This window comes from Cololabis saira, chromosome 5 (genome assembly GCF_033807715.1).
Source record: "Cololabis saira isolate AMF1-May2022 chromosome 5, fColSai1.1, whole genome shotgun sequence".
Lineage (NCBI taxonomy): Eukaryota > Metazoa > Chordata > Actinopteri > Beloniformes > Belonidae > Cololabis > Cololabis saira.
Window position 1 is genome coordinate 36146719 of NC_084591.1, and position 20764 is coordinate 36167482.

General features: G+C 39.9%; 1 protein-coding gene across 3 annotated transcripts in view; it reads left to right on the forward strand.

The window, feature by feature from the left end:
• LOC133444245 (FERM domain-containing protein 5) overlaps positions 1-20764 on the forward strand; it is a 62746-nt gene that overhangs the window by 25683 nt on the left and 16299 nt on the right. For all 3 annotated transcript variants that reach the window (XR_009782708.1, XM_061721866.1, XM_061721865.1), the window contains exons 2-4: positions 16296-16400; positions 18470-18512; positions 19232-19310. Coding sequence is in view for 2 of the 3 variants with exons in the window: in XM_061721866.1 (XP_061577850.1) it covers positions 16296-16400; positions 18470-18512; positions 19232-19310 (227 nt within the window). In the remaining variant the exon portion in view is untranslated. The remainder of the gene's footprint in view (positions 1-16295; positions 16401-18469; positions 18513-19231; positions 19311-20764) is intronic.

Below are 20764 nucleotides of genomic sequence, written 5' to 3' on the forward strand. Positions count from 1 at the left end.
CTTAATTTATATTAACTGTGCGATCAGATTGCTCTCAAAATACCAGCTTTTAATTAAGTATGCAGTCCAATTACGTTTTTTCTCCCCTTCATTTCCCCCTTGGTTACGATGTCTGCTGCAGAGATTGAGACTAACAAATCTCTCTATGTAGCTTGAAATTGAACGATTTCGAGGACAGCATGTTGGAAACAGTCAGCTATACATGCAGGTGACTTATACACACACACACACACACATTAATTCTCTCTGTCAAAGCTGGCTGTATCCTGTGACTGCTTTGAAATGCTTGGCAAAACATAACAGGAAATGGTCTGCATCTGCTATATTTACAGCATCAAGGCTGCATATAAACAACTCATCTACATGTACCGGTCTGAAAATGTAGGAACTTAACTATCAGCACTTTCAAGCTGGGACCTTTACACTGATATGCAGCCTGGTTTTTGTGAGGTAGTAATAAAAGGGAGATGAGCGGTGACTATAAAAGCGAGCCAGTGCGGTGCTGCTGATGCTTCTGTCAGATGATGCTGCAGAGCCAGCATGTGTGTAATCACACTGATGATGCTGGGCTGCCTCCATTCAGTCGGTGTTCATTTCCAGAGGGGAAGAGCAGGGTCCTGACCTCCTGCATTTTAAAATTCATGCACACTTTTCCTTTTTTTTTTTGCGAAACTTGAATAGAAACTGAAGTGCCATATTTGTATCTGTGGAAACAGATGCACCATTTAATAAACACTGAGTCCTCAGACTTAAGGTGTACATCAAGCTGACACCCGATGCGCATGTCTCTTGTAAAATCAACTGACGCATTGCTTTAAGCAGATTGTGTGATGTGACGTGAAACATGACGTGAAATAACAGAAGAGTGGAGATGCATCCTGTGCAGGGCGTTGCATAGTGTGGGCTCAGGGGATAGATCAGATTTCAGCAGTCCCCAGTCTTCCTCGTGATTGCTTTCCTTGTTTTTTTGTTGATTATACCTGTGAAATATATGTAGCAGAAACTGTTGGCTGTGCTTTGGGAATGCTGAGTGAGGCGGTGCTGTTGTATCAGATTTCTTGCCCTAACAATGAGGGTTGTTGTTCCTCTGCAACTTTTTTTATCTGCTGTACGAATTACAGTGTTTTCCCCCAAATCACGCAGCACAAAATCTTGCTACTCAAAATAATGTAATCTCTTGGAGCGTTTTAGTAGCATTGAGTCTGAGAGTTATATTTACTTAATATAGACCCAAGCATGAAAATCAAATTAATTTCCTTTTAAATACTTAAAAAAGTTAAATTTGTAATAAATTACATTTTTTTTTTCTTTTGCATTTCAGAAAAGACCCAGCCTAAAGCAAACCACTCTTTAGCATTTTAACTCCAATTGTACCATAATTCAACAAAAGAATAAAATTACGTATTATATAACAATTTAAACTTGCAGATACACAAGAATTGGGGTAAGAGATGGGGTAAAATATGTGCATATGTCTGTATATATATGTCTTCTTTTCCCCATTTGAATCCCCAAGTTTAACTAATCTCTCCTTAGGTTGCAGGCAGGCTGCTCGAGCCGTTGTTGTGTTTACAGTTTCCTTCTCGCTCCTCAAGATCATTGACAAGTGATTGGAGAAACAGAGTGGACATGATTAAATTAGCTCATTCCTGTAATTGTGGATTCCCATGATGACAAAAAACTTAAGAGTACGGGCCAGCATTAATTGGTTAATCCTGGCCTGTACTCTTCAGAAGATCCATGTAACTTTAGAAGAAGTTGGTGAAAGACATAAGGGATGTCTTTGACCAGCTTTAACATCACTTCTGTCTGCTGTTTTGTTGCATTGTGCAGATAGTTTTTGTTTCATTTTTAAACTCTTTAAAGAACATGCGCTCTAAAAAAACGGATTCGAAAGACTTTTCAAGTTCCAGCGATTTATATTTCAAAATACTATTTTAATCCCTGAAGGGAAATTAATTAAATTAGTAATTATTATTATTGTTCTTAATTATTATTATTATTATTATTATTTTTTACTTCTTAAATCCTTAGCTCTTGTTTGGTATACATGTTTACATCTTGTCACTTCAGGGCCCCCGTTGGCCAGAATTAGATATTAAGGAACAGACAACCCAACATTTGATGGATGCCAGGTCTTATTAATGTACTGGAGGCATTTTAGAGGATTTGGAGTGTTGGTGATTAGTTGGAGCCCCAAATGACTTCCTTTGTGCCGCATTACAGATCCCTAGGATGTCTTGACACTCTAAGTATGACGTGAACTCTTTTGAAGTTGGTGAGGAAGGCGTCGCTTTGGACCATCACTCAGACTGGGTTTCTTTTCCACAATCAGCGGAATAAAGTGGGAGAATTTGTTATGCAGAGGAAATAATTGTTATAAAAGCAAACGTCATAAAAACAGTAATCCAAAGGAATAATTTCAAACTACTCTTCGGGGAGATGCTACCCTGAAGCCTCAGTCTATAAGTGACACCACAGTAAATCTCTGAAATAAGCTGTCACTCCAAATCCCCTGCCAACAACTCAACGGCACTTTTTAGCTTGTGCCGTTTCACTGTTTGGCTGGCGAGTATGGACCGGCGGATCGCAGGAAGCAGCAGCCCTCGTTTTCATACGGCAGATAAGCCCTTCATAGCTGTCACACTAAATAATCAGGAGAAATAACCGAGCGTGAAAGAAACTGCTCTGCTCACAGTTGCATATATTTGAGATGGTAAGTAGTTGCTGCGTCTTTCGTCCACCTATATGACTGGTTGGATGACGTATCGTAACAGTGAGGATGGTAATGAAATATATACTACTCTTATTCGAAAATGGCCATCAAACCAGGTTTGGCGAGTCCATGGCTTGTCCTCACTAGTAAGACATGGTGTCTTCTGTGTTTGGTAATAGCTCAGTTTTATGAGTTATATGTGAGACTGCAGAGCTCACAGGCATACGAGGCCCTTTCTGCTTCCCAGTAGGTGAACCGGCTGTGCGTGACCAATAAGATCATTTCTCCCGTTGCAGCAGAGCCTGACTTTGCTTGACTTTTAAAAAGAGTTCATGAGTTTCACCTTGGTGAAATAGTGAGACTTTCATAAATTAGAGAACCTGAACTGTTTTGGAAGGCAGGTACAGTTTTTAGAAATCGCTGGTTGAGCCTGATTTAAGGATTACTTTTCAAATGCATTGATTTGTTTTCTTAGGTATAAACTCGTTGTTATTATTAGTTTTATTTAAAAATGTAATAAATAGATAAGAAAACTGCGGTTTTGAGCTGAGTTATTCCTCTTTATTTAACTAAGCCTGTCTTTACTCCCGCTACATGGTGCTTCATTTCATCAGGGGGGGGGGGGGGACCGCCCTGGGCTGCATTCAGCCTTGCCATAACAAGGAGACGCTGCGTTCTCCGATCAACTTGTGCAGAGGAGTGCATCCTCCCCGGGCCACCATTAGAGCTGTGGCGCATCGGGGCCGCGGCGGGCCTTTCACGCCTCTGTGCGCAGGCAGCCAGTCTTCAGGGCCAAACAGCTCTTTACATTTTCATGGATGGATTCACCTCTAGAAAATGATCTTCCCAGGCGCTCCGGAGACAATGGAGAGGGTGAATTGGTACCACAGAGGGCCACTCTGTCCAGCATTCAGTGTTTAACACAGCTTAAGCTTGTTCATCCTGAGAAATGAACTGAAGCACATCTTTCTTTCATTGAGTAAAACGGCCATAGTGTCAGCCTGTCATGGAGTGTGTGATGCTTACAAAACAGACCTAGATATTCAGATGAATGCAGATATAAGTGCGGCGTTTGGTGTCTTTTTGAGTCTGTTAAGCCCTCCAGAGTTGTGTTAGAGGGTAATGGCCTGTCAAGTGCTGTCAATCAAACAGCTTTTTATATCAATGGGCAGAAATTCCGTTACAACATTTCAGCGTGTTGCAACATAATTAATAGAGACAAACAAAGTTGCTCTCCCTGTCTTTTTTTCAGGATTACATACAGTAAGGTTAGGACATGATGAACCCAAGGCTTTTACTGAAGACGTAGTTTGAGTTTGAACGCTGATATTGATGACCTGTTTATACCACATCTGATGTTTTAGTTTAGTTTAGTTTATTTTGCACATAAAACAGAACAGTAAAAAACAAAGGTCAAATGAAGCATTGTGCAGGAGAGGTGGAAGCCAAAAAGGCTTATGAAAATGCCTCCCCTTTATAAAACAAACATAAACAACAATAACAACAGCAAAAGCAAAAACACAATATAGAAATAGATAATATAAAACAGAAAAAGACAATTTAACACGAAAAAGAAAAACACTACTGAATTATTGAAAGATGGAAAAAATGAAGAAGATGTAGGATAATTGCATGAAAAGAAGTACAATTTAACAACTCCAGATGTGTTTCTGATCTTAACTAAAAAATGATTTTTTCAAGTGTTTTTTGAACAAAGCCAGTGAAGATATTGATTTTAGTGATGTAGGTACATTGTTCCATAGGGATGGTCCTCTGTATTTTAAAGTGCGTTGATTGTGTGAAGTCCGGCATAAAGGAAGGTGAAAGTCCTTTGAGTGTCGTGTCTGATATGAATGGATGTCTGACGAAAACTTAAAGAAATTCTGGAAGCTGAGAGGCAGGTCGTGAGATGAATATACATACCTATACATAAACACACAGGTTTGATAGCTGTTCACATTGAAGACAGATAACAAATTAAATTTTCTAAAAAGAAAAATAGAAGATTCAGTTTTTTTGGCAAAAGTAACCATTCTCAAGAATTTATTTTGGGCTAGCAGGATCTTATTGAGAAAAGTAGGACATGTAGCTGCCCATACAGAATTACAATACACAATATATGGATAAATTAAACTATAATAACAAGTTAAAATACAAGATTGATTCACCAGTGATCGTATTCTACTCAAAATACCGATTGACCTCATCGTTTTTTTACAGACAGTATGGCACTTCCATGTTCATTCTTCATCAACTATGACACCTAAGAATTTAATAGAAGAAACTTGAGTTAATTCAATATTGTCTATGAATATTTTGGCCTCTTCCTTAGTGTATCTTTTATTTTAATTACAAAATATCATTACATTTGATTTGGATGTATTGAGAGATGTATTGAGTGATGAACATGTGCATGCCGATGAATGTCACTTTAAAGACAGACGTCCTCATTTGCATAGTTTATCATCATTTTTCTCAGGCATACAGAGATAGAAAACAAGCTGAATACAACGTTAATAAATAATGTATTATTGCAAAATAAAGGAATTAAAATAAGACTATCAATAAACTAATAAAGGATTGAATCTACAAATAAAATCCCAAATTAACATTTTTAATATTTATATTTATATTAATTATATATTATTAATTAATTATATATTAATAATTTTTAACAAGTTTAATGAATTTGTCAGAATATATCAAACAGGAAGATCAATCTATGTCACATTTTACAACATTAATGCCAAACTTTATTGATAATGTTTCTTTTGTAACAATATAAATAAAGTTATACATAAAGTTTAGCATCTGGAAGTGACTTAACCAACAGACCCAGAAAACTCCCCGTTTCACCTACTCACTACAGCTGTAGTTAACTGAACAAGAACCCTTTTATTTATTCTCTTTTTTGCTCTATTTAGTGGTTTAGCACATATAAAAGTGACCCAGGTGTAATGTGCAAAAAAATGTGATTTTATGTCACTTGAGTTGTTCAGACATCCCAAAAGAAAATCAGATTTGGGGAAAATAAAACAGATCTGGGTGGCTTTTGCCAGCAGTTTTAGATTCATCGACCCTTGGCTGCTTCACAAGTAATCGGTTATCCAGAGGCATTCAAAAGCTATCAGAAAAGAGCTCCCCTAGCCTCACAGTTTTAGATTGTCCCTATACCGCCACCTGCAATGACACACAACTGAAGATGGTCCTATCTTGACTTCAAGCTCTTCTCCAGTTGTGTAATACTGAAAACATCCTGATACAAAACAATATTCAGCCTCCGTAGTAACCCTGAAGCTCCTTGTCTTCCACCAACCCTCCGGTCAGACAAGTTGGCTGTTTTTGGCAAGGTGTCACGTGTCAAGCTAAAACCTTAACCCTGGCTTTGAAGAGCAGATCTAACCTTCACTTGTCTCTAAATACAACAATCATTAGTCTCCATCAACCAGGTGGGTTAGTGGCTAATTTCTGCCAAAGAAAAATCTCACATTTCCTCTGAAAGATTGCTTCACATGCATGTTATGTTATTTCAGATGACATCCTTTACTGGTACACTTGTTATTTGATTGCATCTTTTTTTCTTCTAAAACCTGCTGCTGGGAAATTGAAACACCAATGTGTGTATGTGGTTTTAAATGGTGAAAAATGCACACCAAGAAGGGCAAAGGGTCATTCCTGTCTGATGATTTCTCCTGTGACTTGAGATTCAATCAACCCACTTGGCAAAAATAGGAGAGGCGGCTGGGAAATGTCACTCTTCAGCGATAATTGAAAAGGAACAAGAAATCCACAGGGAAATTGGAGTTTGACAGTAAAAAGATATCTGTACCTGAGTGAATTCTCCTGTTTCACAGAACCCTTTTTTTACTCCTGCCCTCAATCTTGTTCAAATCTGCCGTTTTACGTTTGGAGACCCAATTCTTTAACCAGTTAACCGTTTGTGTTTATACCGATAGATCAGTGATGCAGCAAGTTGAAATTAAAACATCCTGATACAAAACAATATTCAGCCTCCGTAGTAACCCTGAAAAACTAAACCAGCCCTAGAAGGGTGTGACTTTTAGTCGTGAAGACTAGGAAGGCTTTTGTTTTTTTCAAGGGATTCGTTTTGACAGGAGGGTAAAAGTGAACGAGCTGCCATGGTGTTTAAAAAAAAGGTGTAGCATTGAAGTGCTGTGTTGAAATCTAAGTGGTGTTACTGTATGCATGGCAGACAGTGTTGTGCTGCTTCGAGTAATACCTCACAATGAGAATGCATGGAATACTAAAGTTTAAGGTCAGATGTTTCAAACATAATCTGTGGATGCAAAAACGAGAGCAAGTCTTGGCCAGCAACTCAGATGTGCGCGTCTGCTACCATTCATCTAGATGTAGTTGTGCTGCTTGCTGTAAGACTGTTTCTCAATTCATTTAGAGGTTAACAATGCGTGTCAATGTCTGATTTAATCTAAATTATCCACACTGAGTCATTGTCCAACTGCCCTTCACATGATCAGCAAAGACTGAACCCTGGCACATCACCACTAAACTATACAGAAATTCCCGCCAGAATAAAGCATTGTTTATATGTTAATCCCAAGCATTATGCCGCGCGTTTGTTTTTTAGGGGTATTTGTAACATTTGTCACACTTTGCAAATGATGTGTGCTGCGAGAACAACCCCAAGATCAACAAACTATAAAGCATATTAATCAATGATGTAGGCAGTAAAAACAAGACAAATCCATGCTGGTCATTTAAAACTGCTCTGTGTAGTGGTCTGAAGGGTTTCTAAAACGTTCTCTCTAGAAACAGCTGAACAATGTTACGATGGAGATATTAGGGCCACGCTGGGAATGAAATCCATCACTGGTGAGCTCAGCGATTCAGAAACCTGAACGATAATCATTAACTTCCCCTTTCCTGCAGGAAGATTAATGTAGACCCATATGTCAGAAACATCGTTGGATTGAATATCTGCCTGAAGTGTGTTTTCTAGTGGGCATGCTAAATGTTTTTGGAAACCAGAAACTGTTTACCTACACAGAACGGTTACTTACTTTTACTTACTTTTTTTTCATATTTTATTTCTCATTATCTGAATAAACTGCAAACATGAAATTAAAGCTCCTTTAGATGTTAATTTCTTCAGCTTTCACTGTAAGATATTGTCAGTATTTGTGTTTTGAACATGTAGATGTGATATATGTGATGATGGTGTTGCTTTAGACGTGATAGGTAAAAGCTCACATGTGCCATCGTAATGGGCCGATATCATGGGACAGCTGGACGTGGCACACGGGACGTCTTTAATTAAAGAAAGCTGCCTGTTGCAGTTTACTCTGTCAAATTGTATCTTCCCCATTAAGTTTTTTTTTCTGTTAAAACAAATTATACATTTTTCCATTGATAAAAACATGTTAGGATGCTGTTCTGGCTGGAGGATGCGCTTTTTTAATATTTGGTATGAAAACTGAGACAATAGAGTGCTGTTTGTATGCGGAAGCAGCAGATTAACTGTTCAGAGACCAGCTAAAGGTCAGAAAAAGATTCAAATGCAGATACTCTGAAGAGGGGAGGTGAAGGATTTGGAGGCAGAGAAATATGAAGAGCAACAAGAAAGAGGTTTTGACCTTTTTTTCCCATCAATCATCATGTGGACTGTGAAGTTCCTGCTAGGAGACGGGAGTAATGTGTTTTATGAAATGCTGCAGGAGCATGTTCTGGACTCCAGTGTCTCTACATGGATTTCAGACAACACGGGTGGACAACAGACTTCAAACTGCCAGAGGTAAAGGAGGAAGCTTATTGTGGCTGTTAACAGCATACGGTTCAATACTAGACATGCGACTGCAATGAACCACTTCTGCATCCCAGATGTTGCGGATGTAAGTTTCAATCCATGCCTTCAGATTTCACACGTTTTAACTGCAGGTGCTACACGTGACATCATCCCTACGGTTGTTGCCGGATAATCAACGTACACAAAGCTGAATACGGATGTTTCATTACTGTTATAATAAGCCTGACGTGAACCTCAGACCTCAGTTTAAGGCTTTTTTTTCTTTAATGCTTTAAAGAGGATGCTGAGGTGGTGGTGGGATCTTAATAGATCAATGACTTATTGAGTGTTATTGACTGTTACTGACTTCTGTAGTGAGGTGTATGTGAATGGATGTTGCTCAAGTTTACTGTCTGAACTACCTGCAGGTGACACCACATTTGGCACATATTGCTAACAGTAAATCTTTGGCATTGAGTTTGCAGTTTTTTATTTCAGTTAAATGATTGATGTACATTTTTATTAAATGTTCATGTATGTGAGAAATAATTCCTGGTCTGTACCAAAGCTGTTATACACGATCAGAAATGCTCCACAGAAATGTGGAGAGTTTTATTGAGGATAATGATGCATGGCCTTCAGATGTTTGAAATGTTTCTGTGTTGCTTTTAACTTAACCGAAGGTTACCGCGAAGGTTCCTCAGTTCCTGCAGAGGGCTTGCCTAACCCTCAGTGCCTTGTAAGGTTTCAAATACAGTCATTTTGAAATGATGTGTTCAGAGAATTGAGAAGAGTGATGGCATTAAACATGCATAATGATGAATTATTTCACAGTTCTCAATATCTCTATTAGGAATGGGCGATATTTTACCGTTCACGATAAACCGTCAAAAAAAATCAGCACGGTAAGAATTTGTCATCTCGCGGTAAAAAGGATAAATTCCCGTTGATGACGTTTTTGTGTAACAAACATGGCGGATCTGAGAGTGAGATAGATTTATAGTTAAAAAGGTGGAGTTGAATTGTTTTTTTTTTTGTCGTCATTTTTATCGTTATCGGGATAAATGCCAGAAATTATAGGGACAAATTTTTTAGTCCATACCGCCCATCCCTAATCTCTATATATCATTAAATACAGGATTTATTTTCTTGTGTTTTCCATGGCCAACTCCCATTTTACCCATGCAAAGTTCACCATCGAGCACATTAACGTCTCCCAGTCCACAGCTCTTTTGCTTTGCTCTTTTTCATTTGTAACTCCAACTCCACCCATTACTAGGCCCAGTTTCCGCGTGTTCCCATTGTGTTTTGATGGCCCACTTTTTGACTTGTGAGTCTGTTTTACAAATTGCTTCCCAGAGAGTTCTCCCAGTTCACTGAACTGCCTCGGATGAAAAGTCACTTCTGTGCTGCTTCAACACTTTTTTGTTAGTCTTCACTATTGAACAAACCGATCTCTGTTTTTAATTACTTGGGGAAAGAATATGTTCATGTCTTCCAGGTCAGCCTTTGTTTAATCCTATTATCTCTTGGATTATGCTGCATTGACGCTCAATGCTCCTCTGTGATTTGCTGATGACTTTGTCAGTGTTGTCCTGTTACTTTATGTGAAGGATTTGATTACTTAAAATAATCAGGGGAAAAACATTTTAATCAGTCCTGGGCTCTTCTGTCACTATCTATTAGATGATTGATGTATCTCAGAAATGCCTAGGGCTAAGGATGGATGATATAGACTAATAACCCTCTTTAAGAGCTGCTGTTGAACTACTAATGACAGCAAAAGTCAAACCATATGCGGATCAATTGGTTCCCCTCCTCAGGGACATGAGTCATTTCTGTTTAAGCTGTTTTAGGAGAGTTTTTATTCTTCTTTAAACCTTTGCTTTGTGTGATCGTTCACTAATGACGCAAGTCCAGTTCATGAGGAACTGTTTTGTATCTCTGTTGTACCTTGTATTTGTCTCTGTTTTGTGCGAAATAGCTCTATAAATATAATTTCTTGGCATGAATCGTTGAACATATTGCTGGTGGAGGAGGCAGAGAAGAACTGAGCCAACCTGAGTTTCAGAGCGCAAGGCAAGTTTATTTGTATAGCACATTTCATACACGGAGGCAACACAAAGTGCTTTTCACAGGCACATACTAGGCACAGACGAGAGCATCCGCTCAGCCTGGAGACCATCTGAAATATCAACCAGTGCAATCATTCAGGACCCTGGGACAAAAGAAACTTATCTGCTCAAGAAAAAAAGAGATTAAAAACCCCTCAGGGTTCAACATACATTAAGCATTACACTGCTAACACACACACACAGACAGACAGATAGAATGGCATCGTGTTTCCACTCCTCCCACCATAAAGTGATACGATCTTTTATTAATGGTCTGCGCTCCATGCGTTGACATGGAGACCATTTTAATGATTAATCTGAAAGGAAAGTGGCCATTGTATGCTGCCAGAGAATCACTGTGCTTCTTTCAGTTTAGACATGTGAGAAAGATTTTTAATTCCTTTAAGTGCTTCTGAGATGTCCATCAGATGAGCAAGTGAAGTGTGTGACCTAATTAATTCATACATGGAGACAAAGATTAACATGTTATTTAGACCCGAGTGGCTACTGAACACCTGAAGGAAATCCAATTAGATCAAATAATAAAAAAAACGCTAAATAAGGTTAAATATGATTAGAAGACCCATGGATGGATGGATGGATGGATGGATGGATGGATGGATGGATGGATGGATGGATGGATGGATGGAGGATTTTCAGAGGTGCTATTGTTACACAGTGGCTTTAATTTTCTTTATTGATCATTTTGATTGTTTTTATAAATGGTGGACAGTCTAGGGTTCAGTATTCCTACAAATGGGCACATATATATTCTTTTGACACATAAATGTGAATCTTTTGATCAAGATATATATCCTAAAGCTGTTAGATATTTTTTTTTCCTTTTCTGCATATATTAATAGTTATTAAAAAAATAAAAGACCAGACAGTGATGGGTGCAGTTTGGTGACTGTGTGATGTGTTTTAGTGTGTGTGAATGATAGTGTGTAATGTATTGTGTTGTACAACTATGTATACAAACATACATATATACATACATACTCATACACAAAAACTCACAAGAGTAATATTAATGATTTTAATGGTAATTCTAACAATAACAATGGTGGTTATTATCATCATTGGTTACTGCCTAAAACATCCTGGTCATATCAGACCGTCCCAGGCCCCCCGCCCCACACAGCCCAGCACCACACCACCACTCCTGCCGCCCACCTGCCGCCACTAAGGCAGAGGGAGGGGAAGACGACAAAGAATGAGAGACAGAGGGAGAGAGAGAAAGAGAGAGAGGACGGAGGGATCAGAATGATACAACCAACCCCACAAGGGCCGGGACGGCCCCCAACCCCAGCCCACCACCTGCACGCAGCCGTTAAATTATTGGTGAATTTTCAAGTCTGGGCCTTAAACATTCAGCTGAATTCAGACTCTGAACACTGATCTTTTCTTCTTTTAACCGTTGCCACATTGAAGCCAAAATTACAAATTCATAATCTACAAACTAGCATTCTTCTTCACTTATTTTCCTTAGGTCTGGGGGGGATATTTGAGAAATACAGCCCAATAGGACTGGTGTATTGTACAACTGATCAGCTTTTTTCAAATGGTTCTGCTCCAAGTCAAAACTAATACATTTTTAGAAATATGCTGAGGTTCATGTTGGGTTATTGTAAGGTTGCAAGCGAGGAAGTGGTTCATTAGTATTAATTAGAAATTTAAGGGGCATCTTTTCGCTCCTGCAATCACTTCAACCTTGTAATTAGATGGAGTGGAGGCGAATAATTCAGCTGTGCTGCTCAGGGCACGCTGGGGTGTAAGGAAAGGGGGTGGAGTGAACTGAGGTTGATGGGAGTGCTGTTGAATACTAACAAACTTGCTCTTTCCATGCAACAAAAGAACAGATGTCCTTTCTGACTGAGCGTGTCTTCTGCAGCAGAACTGCTTGTAAGGCATTTAGCTTTGTTGCTCTCCGAGTCTCCCTATAGCTAAGCTTTAAAATCAGCTCTAACATTATAGGACAAATTGTTCCTAAATAAAACACATATAGGGAAACAGGGAAACAAAGACATATTATTTGAGGTACATGATAAATGGTATATGATTACATAAGCTTAAAGATTGTTAGGAAAATTACTTTTTCATGTGAGAAATGTGCATTTAACATTCTAAATAAACTGGAAATTTATTTCTTACAACTATTTTAGCTAATGAACTTATTTACCTTTTATCATATACTTTTTCACAATCACAATTCCATGTTTTTTTTAAGTATAATATCTCATGCACTGTAAAAAAAAACTGGAATATTTTCTCTTAAGAGAATAAATGGATTGATGTTTAATAAATGTAATAATTTTTAATGATAAATAAAGTATTTTTTTTAAATATCTTTACATGCAAAATATATCTCAGTTATGTTAGCTTGGATTGTAAAATAAATTGTAAGGAATAATCTTGAAATAAGAGTGAGGAGCCCCCATGAAGCTTCTCCGTCTTGCTACGGGAAGGTCAGATCCCTCCAGTCGAGGAGCTCCAGTCACCTATTGCTTGTGGACAGTCAGGAGAGAAAGACAACAAGCCCAACACTGACAGGTCTTTGTTCTAATGAAGAGCCTGTTTCAGAGGGACATGCTGCCAGGAACACTTCTGCTCACTGTCACAGTGCAAACTAACACAGAATGAGAGGAAGGAGGAACGAGGCACCCCATGCTTGAGTTGTGACTTGTATTTTTTTATATTTTAAAGCCTTGTTTTGAGGAATTGATGACACTATCACTTTACAGTACTTAATTAAGCTCATTATCATATCAAACTTAACAAAAAGCAATCTAGTCTGACAGTCCTGACCGTTACCTGCTTCAGTTTGTTCAGAGTTGCTGGTGGGGTTGAAGCCTATCACAACGGCTGTCATCAGGGACGAAGGGCCAAACATCCTTGACAGGTGGCCAGTCCATCAGAAGATCAGACAGAAATAATCTACCACGCATGCTCACCATCTCTCCTGTTATCAATTTAGAATCACCAATCAGCCTAGCATGCATGGTTTGGGAGTAGATGGAGTATCTAATGAAACCCACTCACAGGGAGGACATTCAAAATCCACACAGAACGACAGATTAGCTTTAATTGAATGTAATTTGTCGTAGGCTCTGGAAGAACATGGCATGACATGACATTAAATTAGCTGACGCTTTTATCCAAAGTGGCTTACAACAGAGGAATGCAATCAAGCTATGGTTACACAGAAGATCACAAAGTAGGTGTAGATAAGTGCCGCTAAAAGGGACATTCAAGTGCAGTTCAAGAAGTTAAGTTGAGAAGACAGTTCATGACAAGAGGTGTTCTTGGAAGATTCTTGAACGTAGGGAGGGATGACTCTGCTCTTGCGGCCACTGCTAACTTCCTCCTCTGTTGAGGAACACGTGGAAGAACAGTCTCGACTGAGATCACCTTGTGGAAGGAGAGAGCAGGGCCAGTTGGTTCTCTTGTGATGAGCGCAGTGCTTGTGAAGGGGTGTAAACCTTTATGATTGCATTCATATAAGCTGCTGTGTACCCCCAGATCCCCTTGTAGGCAAGTGTCAGAGACTTGTGTATAGGTAGCCAGTGAAGGTCAATGAACAGAGGTGTGATGTGTGCCCTCCTGGGTTGAGTAAAGATCAGACGTGCTGCAGCATTCTCGACCTTACGTAGTGGTTTGATTGCACCAGCTGGAAGGCCGACCAGGGTGGCATTGCAGTAATCAAGGCAGTTATTTTTTCCATGTTGTAGAGAACCAGCTTTAAGGCCATGTCGCTCTACTAATGCTAACTCAGATTTCTATACTGGACCCCATCATTTCTCCTTATCCAAATGCACTGACTACATCCAGCTGACATCTAACATTTCTTCCTCAAACTCTCCCCATGTACTCCCAGTTCCCCCGAAAAATGCGACTGCTGTTCTATGAAACCCCGACATCCCACCTCTGCCTGTATTTACCAATCACTATCACTATCACTATGCCTTCAAACATCCAAACTCTGGCTTACCTGATTTGCCACCTCTGAATTTCTCCCTCCCCCACACAAACTGGATTATTGTGCTCTGTTTTTTAACACCTCCTGAATTTTGCCTCCGTCTATTTTCTATAGCTGCAGCTAAGCTTTGCAGCATCTGATTGTTTAGCCACATGTACTGGCCTAGCTAATTTTAAAACTCAACAAGATATGTTTTAACGTTGCGGTAACTGAACACAATGAGCATGATGGGTCCCCACAGACCCAGGAATCTATATGATATAGCACAAATCTAATGCGGCTCTCTTCCATACTCCCAACGTCTCTCCGACTAAGTTTCATCTTCTCTACACTTGCGCAGTTTAACCACTGTCCCTGCTTAGTCTAATGCCTAACCACTCCTGTATAAAGCAAGTAACAAATCTTTGCATTCTCTTCACCGTTGAAATGGGAATTTAGTACATTGAAAATGGCCACATGTACATAGGGAATAACCTAAACTGCAAATACCACAACTAGGGATGGGAACTGTTAAGAATTTAGCAATTCTGGTTGCATTATCGATATCGCTTATCGATTCTGTTCCTTATCGGTTCTCTTATCTATTCTCATCCAGTTATATATCATACAAATTACTTTGGTTGCATTGACACTTTATTTCAAGTGTGCATCAACCACCAACCTATGCACCGGTCATTCTTGATTTCACCGTTGAGTCAATAGATCAATATCCCGCTGTAAAGGTCTGACGGCTGACATGCAGTTCACATTGTAATTTAATCCACCAGTCATGTGTTTGTGGTATGCTGATAATCATCTTTTCCCGAGGTTACACTTACATTGTGAGGCAGAGAGTTCCTCGGCAAATATATCTCCACGTGTTTCCCGTCAATAGTGTGAGTCTAAATGGGTGGTTAAGACTTTGACTGGCTGAGCCATTAAATTGTCCCAATGAGCCGATGTGATACAGTACATATCCTGGAATGTCCTCATATGACAGGAACCATTAAGCAGTCAACATTCTGGAGTGGTGCTTATATCAATGTCTTCTGTCCTGTTAATTAATCCCCTTTTACAAAGCCTCATCACGTTAATTAAGACAGATGTTGCTATGCGCTTTAGTTAAGATTTAAAAATATTGACCGCACCACCGTTTTAAATGTTTCATTAAAAGTATTTAGAGCTTTGTCCAACTCTAGTCTTTTCATGTCTTCCTCGTCAGTCTTAACAGCTAAATGTTTATTGTTAGTTCTCTTCTGGTACCATTTTGTACTGTATAGCATCTCTGCAAGGTTTGTCAGCCAAAGACCTCTACATGTGTCATTGTGGGGTCTGGTGTCCATCCTGTATCTCTAAAGAATATATAAAAAATTCCAAGTAAGAAAACCACAAATTATGTTGACAGTGATATTTGGAATATATTGTCATGGAACAAGGAGAAGTGTATTTGACAGGATACACTGTGAGTAGATGCAGCAGGTTTCTGATCAAAGCACATTTAATCCATCCTACTGTTATTAGCTCCTCATGTCGCTTTGTGACAGGGCTTATTCCTGACACGCCAGATGGATCTGGCTGTGTATTGATCTTAAATGAATTCAGGATATATATTAAAAAAAAACTGCAGCACTTTCCACCAACAGGAATAATTTCCTGTGTTTACACCCAAAGGGTGCTCTATTTTATCTGGACTCTTCAGGGTTGGTTAACCTAAGTTTTTTTTGTTTTTCTTCTCAACTGTTGCAGCGGGATGCAAAGGGACAGTATCTGTTTGACATCATCTGCCACCACCTGAACTTATTGGAGAAAGACTACTTTGGCATCAGATATGTGGATCCAGACAAGCAGCGGGTAAGCTTTTTTTTTTGTTCGCATTCTTTGTGTGTGAACTTGACATGTTCTTGTTTAAAATGTATTAAATATACCCAGGCCTTATATGCCATATTTAACATATACGACAGTATACACGCTGAAAATGTTTTCTTTTCTTTTCCTTTTTCTTTAAGATACATGTCAGAAAATATTTAAAAAGTTTTCTTGCAATCAGTGATGTACAGTATATACATTTTCTGTCTGGAGATGCATTTTTTTTATGTATTTGTTTGTTTGGATTTCTAAGTTGCATATGGCATTGTGGTCTTTAGAAAGAGTAGGAAGCAAGTGGAAGAAAACAGCGGTGGAGATCGAGAGACAATGGAAGGGTCTGAGGGGAAGAAGGTGCAGGAGATTTCTTATGTGGGCCCAACCGTGCAGATTGATGGGAAAAGTGGAAAAGATTTTAAGTTATCTGTGATAAAAGAGTAACAGAGAGTGTAAAGGAAATTGGTGAGATGGGCCCGGACCAACTGACTGACCCAGAGACAGGAAGCAGGGCTGAAAAGGCAGGGTTAGACATGTCTGAGATAAAAGAAGGGAGGCTAGATTGAGATGGCTTAGACACATAAGGGCGAGTGACTGGTGATGCATTGGGAGAATGATGCTGGAGATGGAGCTGTCAGGCAGGAGAAAAAGGGGAAGATTAGAGAGAACAGTGGTGGGTTGGTGTGACAGAGGAAGATGTAGACGACAGGGTAAAATGGCAGCAGTTGATCTGCTGTGGAAAAGCCAGAAGAAGATTTATATTCTCCCACTGACATGGTAGTAGGTATAGTTGGTCCAATCAAGGTATGATTATGAGAGTGATTACATTTTTTGCAGCCATTTAAGGAGTTTTCACAGTAAATAGTAAACCACTGCCTCCAAAAGGAAACCTGGAAGATACAGTTTAGGTTTGCAAAAGTTCTGCGATTTCTTTTTTGGGTGAAATTAACCAACTGATCTAGTCTTTGAGTTGAAATTGTCATCAGTGCCAGCCCTTGCTGACGCTGCATTTCCCATGCTGTCACTCAGGACTATTTTGATGTACGGTTGCTCTGGGTTGGGGACAAGAGAAGAAGACTCACAACCACGCCCGCCGATAGGGTGGGACAAACGGGTCTGTTGTCCCGGGCCCAGGGTAGGTGGGGGGGGCCCAGAACTGAAAAAAAAATTTTTTTTAAATTTATTTATTTATTTTCTCATTAAATTATGGAATCATTTTTCAAAATGTTTCAAAATATGCCTATTAGTGGAAAAAATATGTAGTATTTGAGTTACATAAAAGCTTGTTATTTGTTTTCTTCCTAATTGTCCTTGTGGTAAAGAACCCCCAACACAAAAAAGGTTTGGCCGCTGATCAAAATTTGATGTTATCATTTAATTCAACCATTAGAATGGTCAAAATGTCTGGTCAGCACAAGTCTGGTGCTCAGAAAAGAAGAAAAAAGAGAAGAAGAGAAGAAGAAAATAGAGGCCTCAGAGATTCTCTGCACAAATATTTTAAAAAGGTGGTGACGGTGAAGCTGGAATTAATAAAGTCAGCGTAGAGCAAGGTAAGAAACAGCAGAGCCAACGTTTACCAACCTTGTAACTTAACCTAACTGGCTAGCTCTAATGTTAACGTCCATACGCTTGTATAAAAACCTGAAGAGCAGAGGGAGAGGAGAGGAAGAGGGAGAAGGAGAGATCCGGGCGCAGGGGGGCCCATCTTAGATTATTTTGTCCGGGGACCCGGCAAGACTGTCAGCTGGCCTGCTCACAACAATAAAGAATCTGAATTTGGCCAAAGATGCAAAGAAAGTGGCGTTGTCTCCACAGACTTGCCCTCCGGAGAGCCTTGACGCGTAGAGCTGGAGCTTCTGTGCTTAACATCTCAGTTGGTGCTGTTATAACACCATGTGTGGCATGAAAAGGCCCGTTCAGAAAACCGTCAATAGTGGCAGCTGAGCATCGTGGCAACTGAGCGAACGTGTCGGCTTGATCATGTGATGTGTGGATTTCCCCACGGTGAAGGCTTGTGACACTAAATCATTTGCACTTGTCTGTTTTTGTTTTCAATGCAGCACTGGTTGGAGGTCACAAAATCAATCGCGAAGCAAATTAAATGTAAGTGCTTTCAGTTCCTGGTCATCTCGTACAAGTCTTGCAAACTGAGTTATTAACTTCTTCCCCCTGAAGAGCGGCCCGGTGACGTGGATGGATCACGCAGCCTGCGCGTGTTCGACGTTTCCCTGCTCTGGGTCGTCTAATAATGGCGATCCTCATTTAAATCAGATAAAACAGGAGCAGGGAACGATCGAACGCGTGCCGGGCAGTGGACCGCGAGGACCTGATGTAAACTATTTGAGTGAATATTATGTACAAAGATTGATTTCAGAAAAGAAACTTAAGCAGCACAAACAGATGATTGATGAAAAGCTTTACGTTTTGCATGAGTGCTGCAAAAATACCATCATATATAACCCGAGGCGGACAGTTAATCTAGACCTTTTCTCTGCTTTCTAAACTCATGAGAAAAAAATGTAGAAAGCAATTCAAAGCGGAGAGGAATGTATTAGTTCAGACGAGTGGGATTTGGAACAGAAAACAATATATATTGAGAACTTATCGTTGTCTACCTTTAATCTCACTGGTTATTTTTTCCCTGCTATCTTTTTAACTTATATGCCCTTTAACATGTCCAAGGTAAACACGTAGTGAGCAGCCTTGACTGGGGACCAGGACTCTAGCCTCCTCCTCGTTCTCCTGTATATTAATTATCTCTTAGTGTGAACTGTGTGTCAATCCTGGCCTCCTCCTGAATGTCTCTCTGTTTCTCACTGCAGCTCAGCCTCCCTTCACCATGTGTCTGAGAGTCAAGTTCTACCCTCCCGATCCCGCTGCGCTCAAGGAGGAGATCACTCGGTATATGACCTGGCTTGCCATTCGCTCCTCATGAGTTTTGTCATGTTTCATTTTGACTTTTTCCCCACAGCTAAGATTTGGATTTGTTGGGACTAAAATCAAAGAGAGACATTCTTAACTCTGAGCGATGCTTTTTGTCATCTTCTTTCTTCACATGTGGCCCATGTTGTGCTGTAAATAAGTCCCTCTCTGAAACATTATTTGACAGCACTTCACAATTCAGATGTTTAGAGTGCTTGAGTTTGTACGACATTGTGATAAATAGTACACCAGAACACGGTTTTGCAGCAGAGCTGTGAGGCGGAGAGGAACGTAAAAGCCTTTCCTTGTCGCTCTCTGAGATAATGGAGCATTAACTGGAACACCGTGAGAGATTTTTGATGTTTTAACTTGATCTATTTTCTCCTTCCAAAAGAAGTACCTCCTCAGATTACATGTATATGTACTCGTGCCTTGGTTATACCTTCGTTACTGACCAAAAGGAGAAGCGTCGACCCCTGTATCTCAGGTGTAATGAGATGTATATCCCCCTCAAGTAGCGTGCACATAAAAGTATATGGTCCGCATTTTGCGGCAGCTTTTTAACCTTGAATCGTAGCAACACTCAAACAGCAGTGATTGTTTCTACAATCAGACACAGATGGTCATATTAGGGGGGAAGTCTTGCTCAAGGACCGCCGACCCTCTTGCCGTACGGGCTGATGCACGGCCGCCCCCACATAATGAATGGATAGAGGAGATGGAGGGCAAGGACTGAAGGAAGATGAGGAGTGGGCGGAGAAGAGGACAGAGTGATAGATGATTATGACAGTGGGGAGCTCGGAGCACAGAAGGTGGGAGAGGATAAGTAATCAGTCGCATACAGGAGTCAGCAGCCTGTTCCCTGGAATAGGTAATTAAGCTTCTCTTTTTCTTATATTTAGGAATATTTCAGCAGGTATCATAAATAAAAAGCACATAAAGCCAGAGGAAGTATTGATATCCACTGTGAGAGTTAACGTTTTTTTATCAGATATATTGATAAACATCAATAGCCATCAGCACAAAATGACTGCATACTGAATATTTCACCCTTGGGGGTTGATCTGGTCAAACCTGCCGCTGTATTTATCAACTTGTCTAACAAGCTTTTAAAACAATTTCTCCATAAAAGAAACGTCATAAGTCTCAGTGGAAGTCGGGAACAGAAGGAGGCGGGTGGGCCTGACCTTTTCCTGAAACCGGATGCGTAATTGTCCCGGTTAATGGAGTGTCCTCAATTCTAAAATAGTAACAGGAGCTGCAGCGTTAATGATAATAATTGTTATCGCTGTTGTCGTTATCATTATCCTTGCTGCAAATGTTGGCTCATTAAACTCTGGCTTGAGTAGCCGAGTGTTTGGACGAGTCTGAATCTAGGCCGAAGGCTTGAAGATGAGCGTCACGAGCAGGCTTTCCCTCGGGGTCTTCCCATC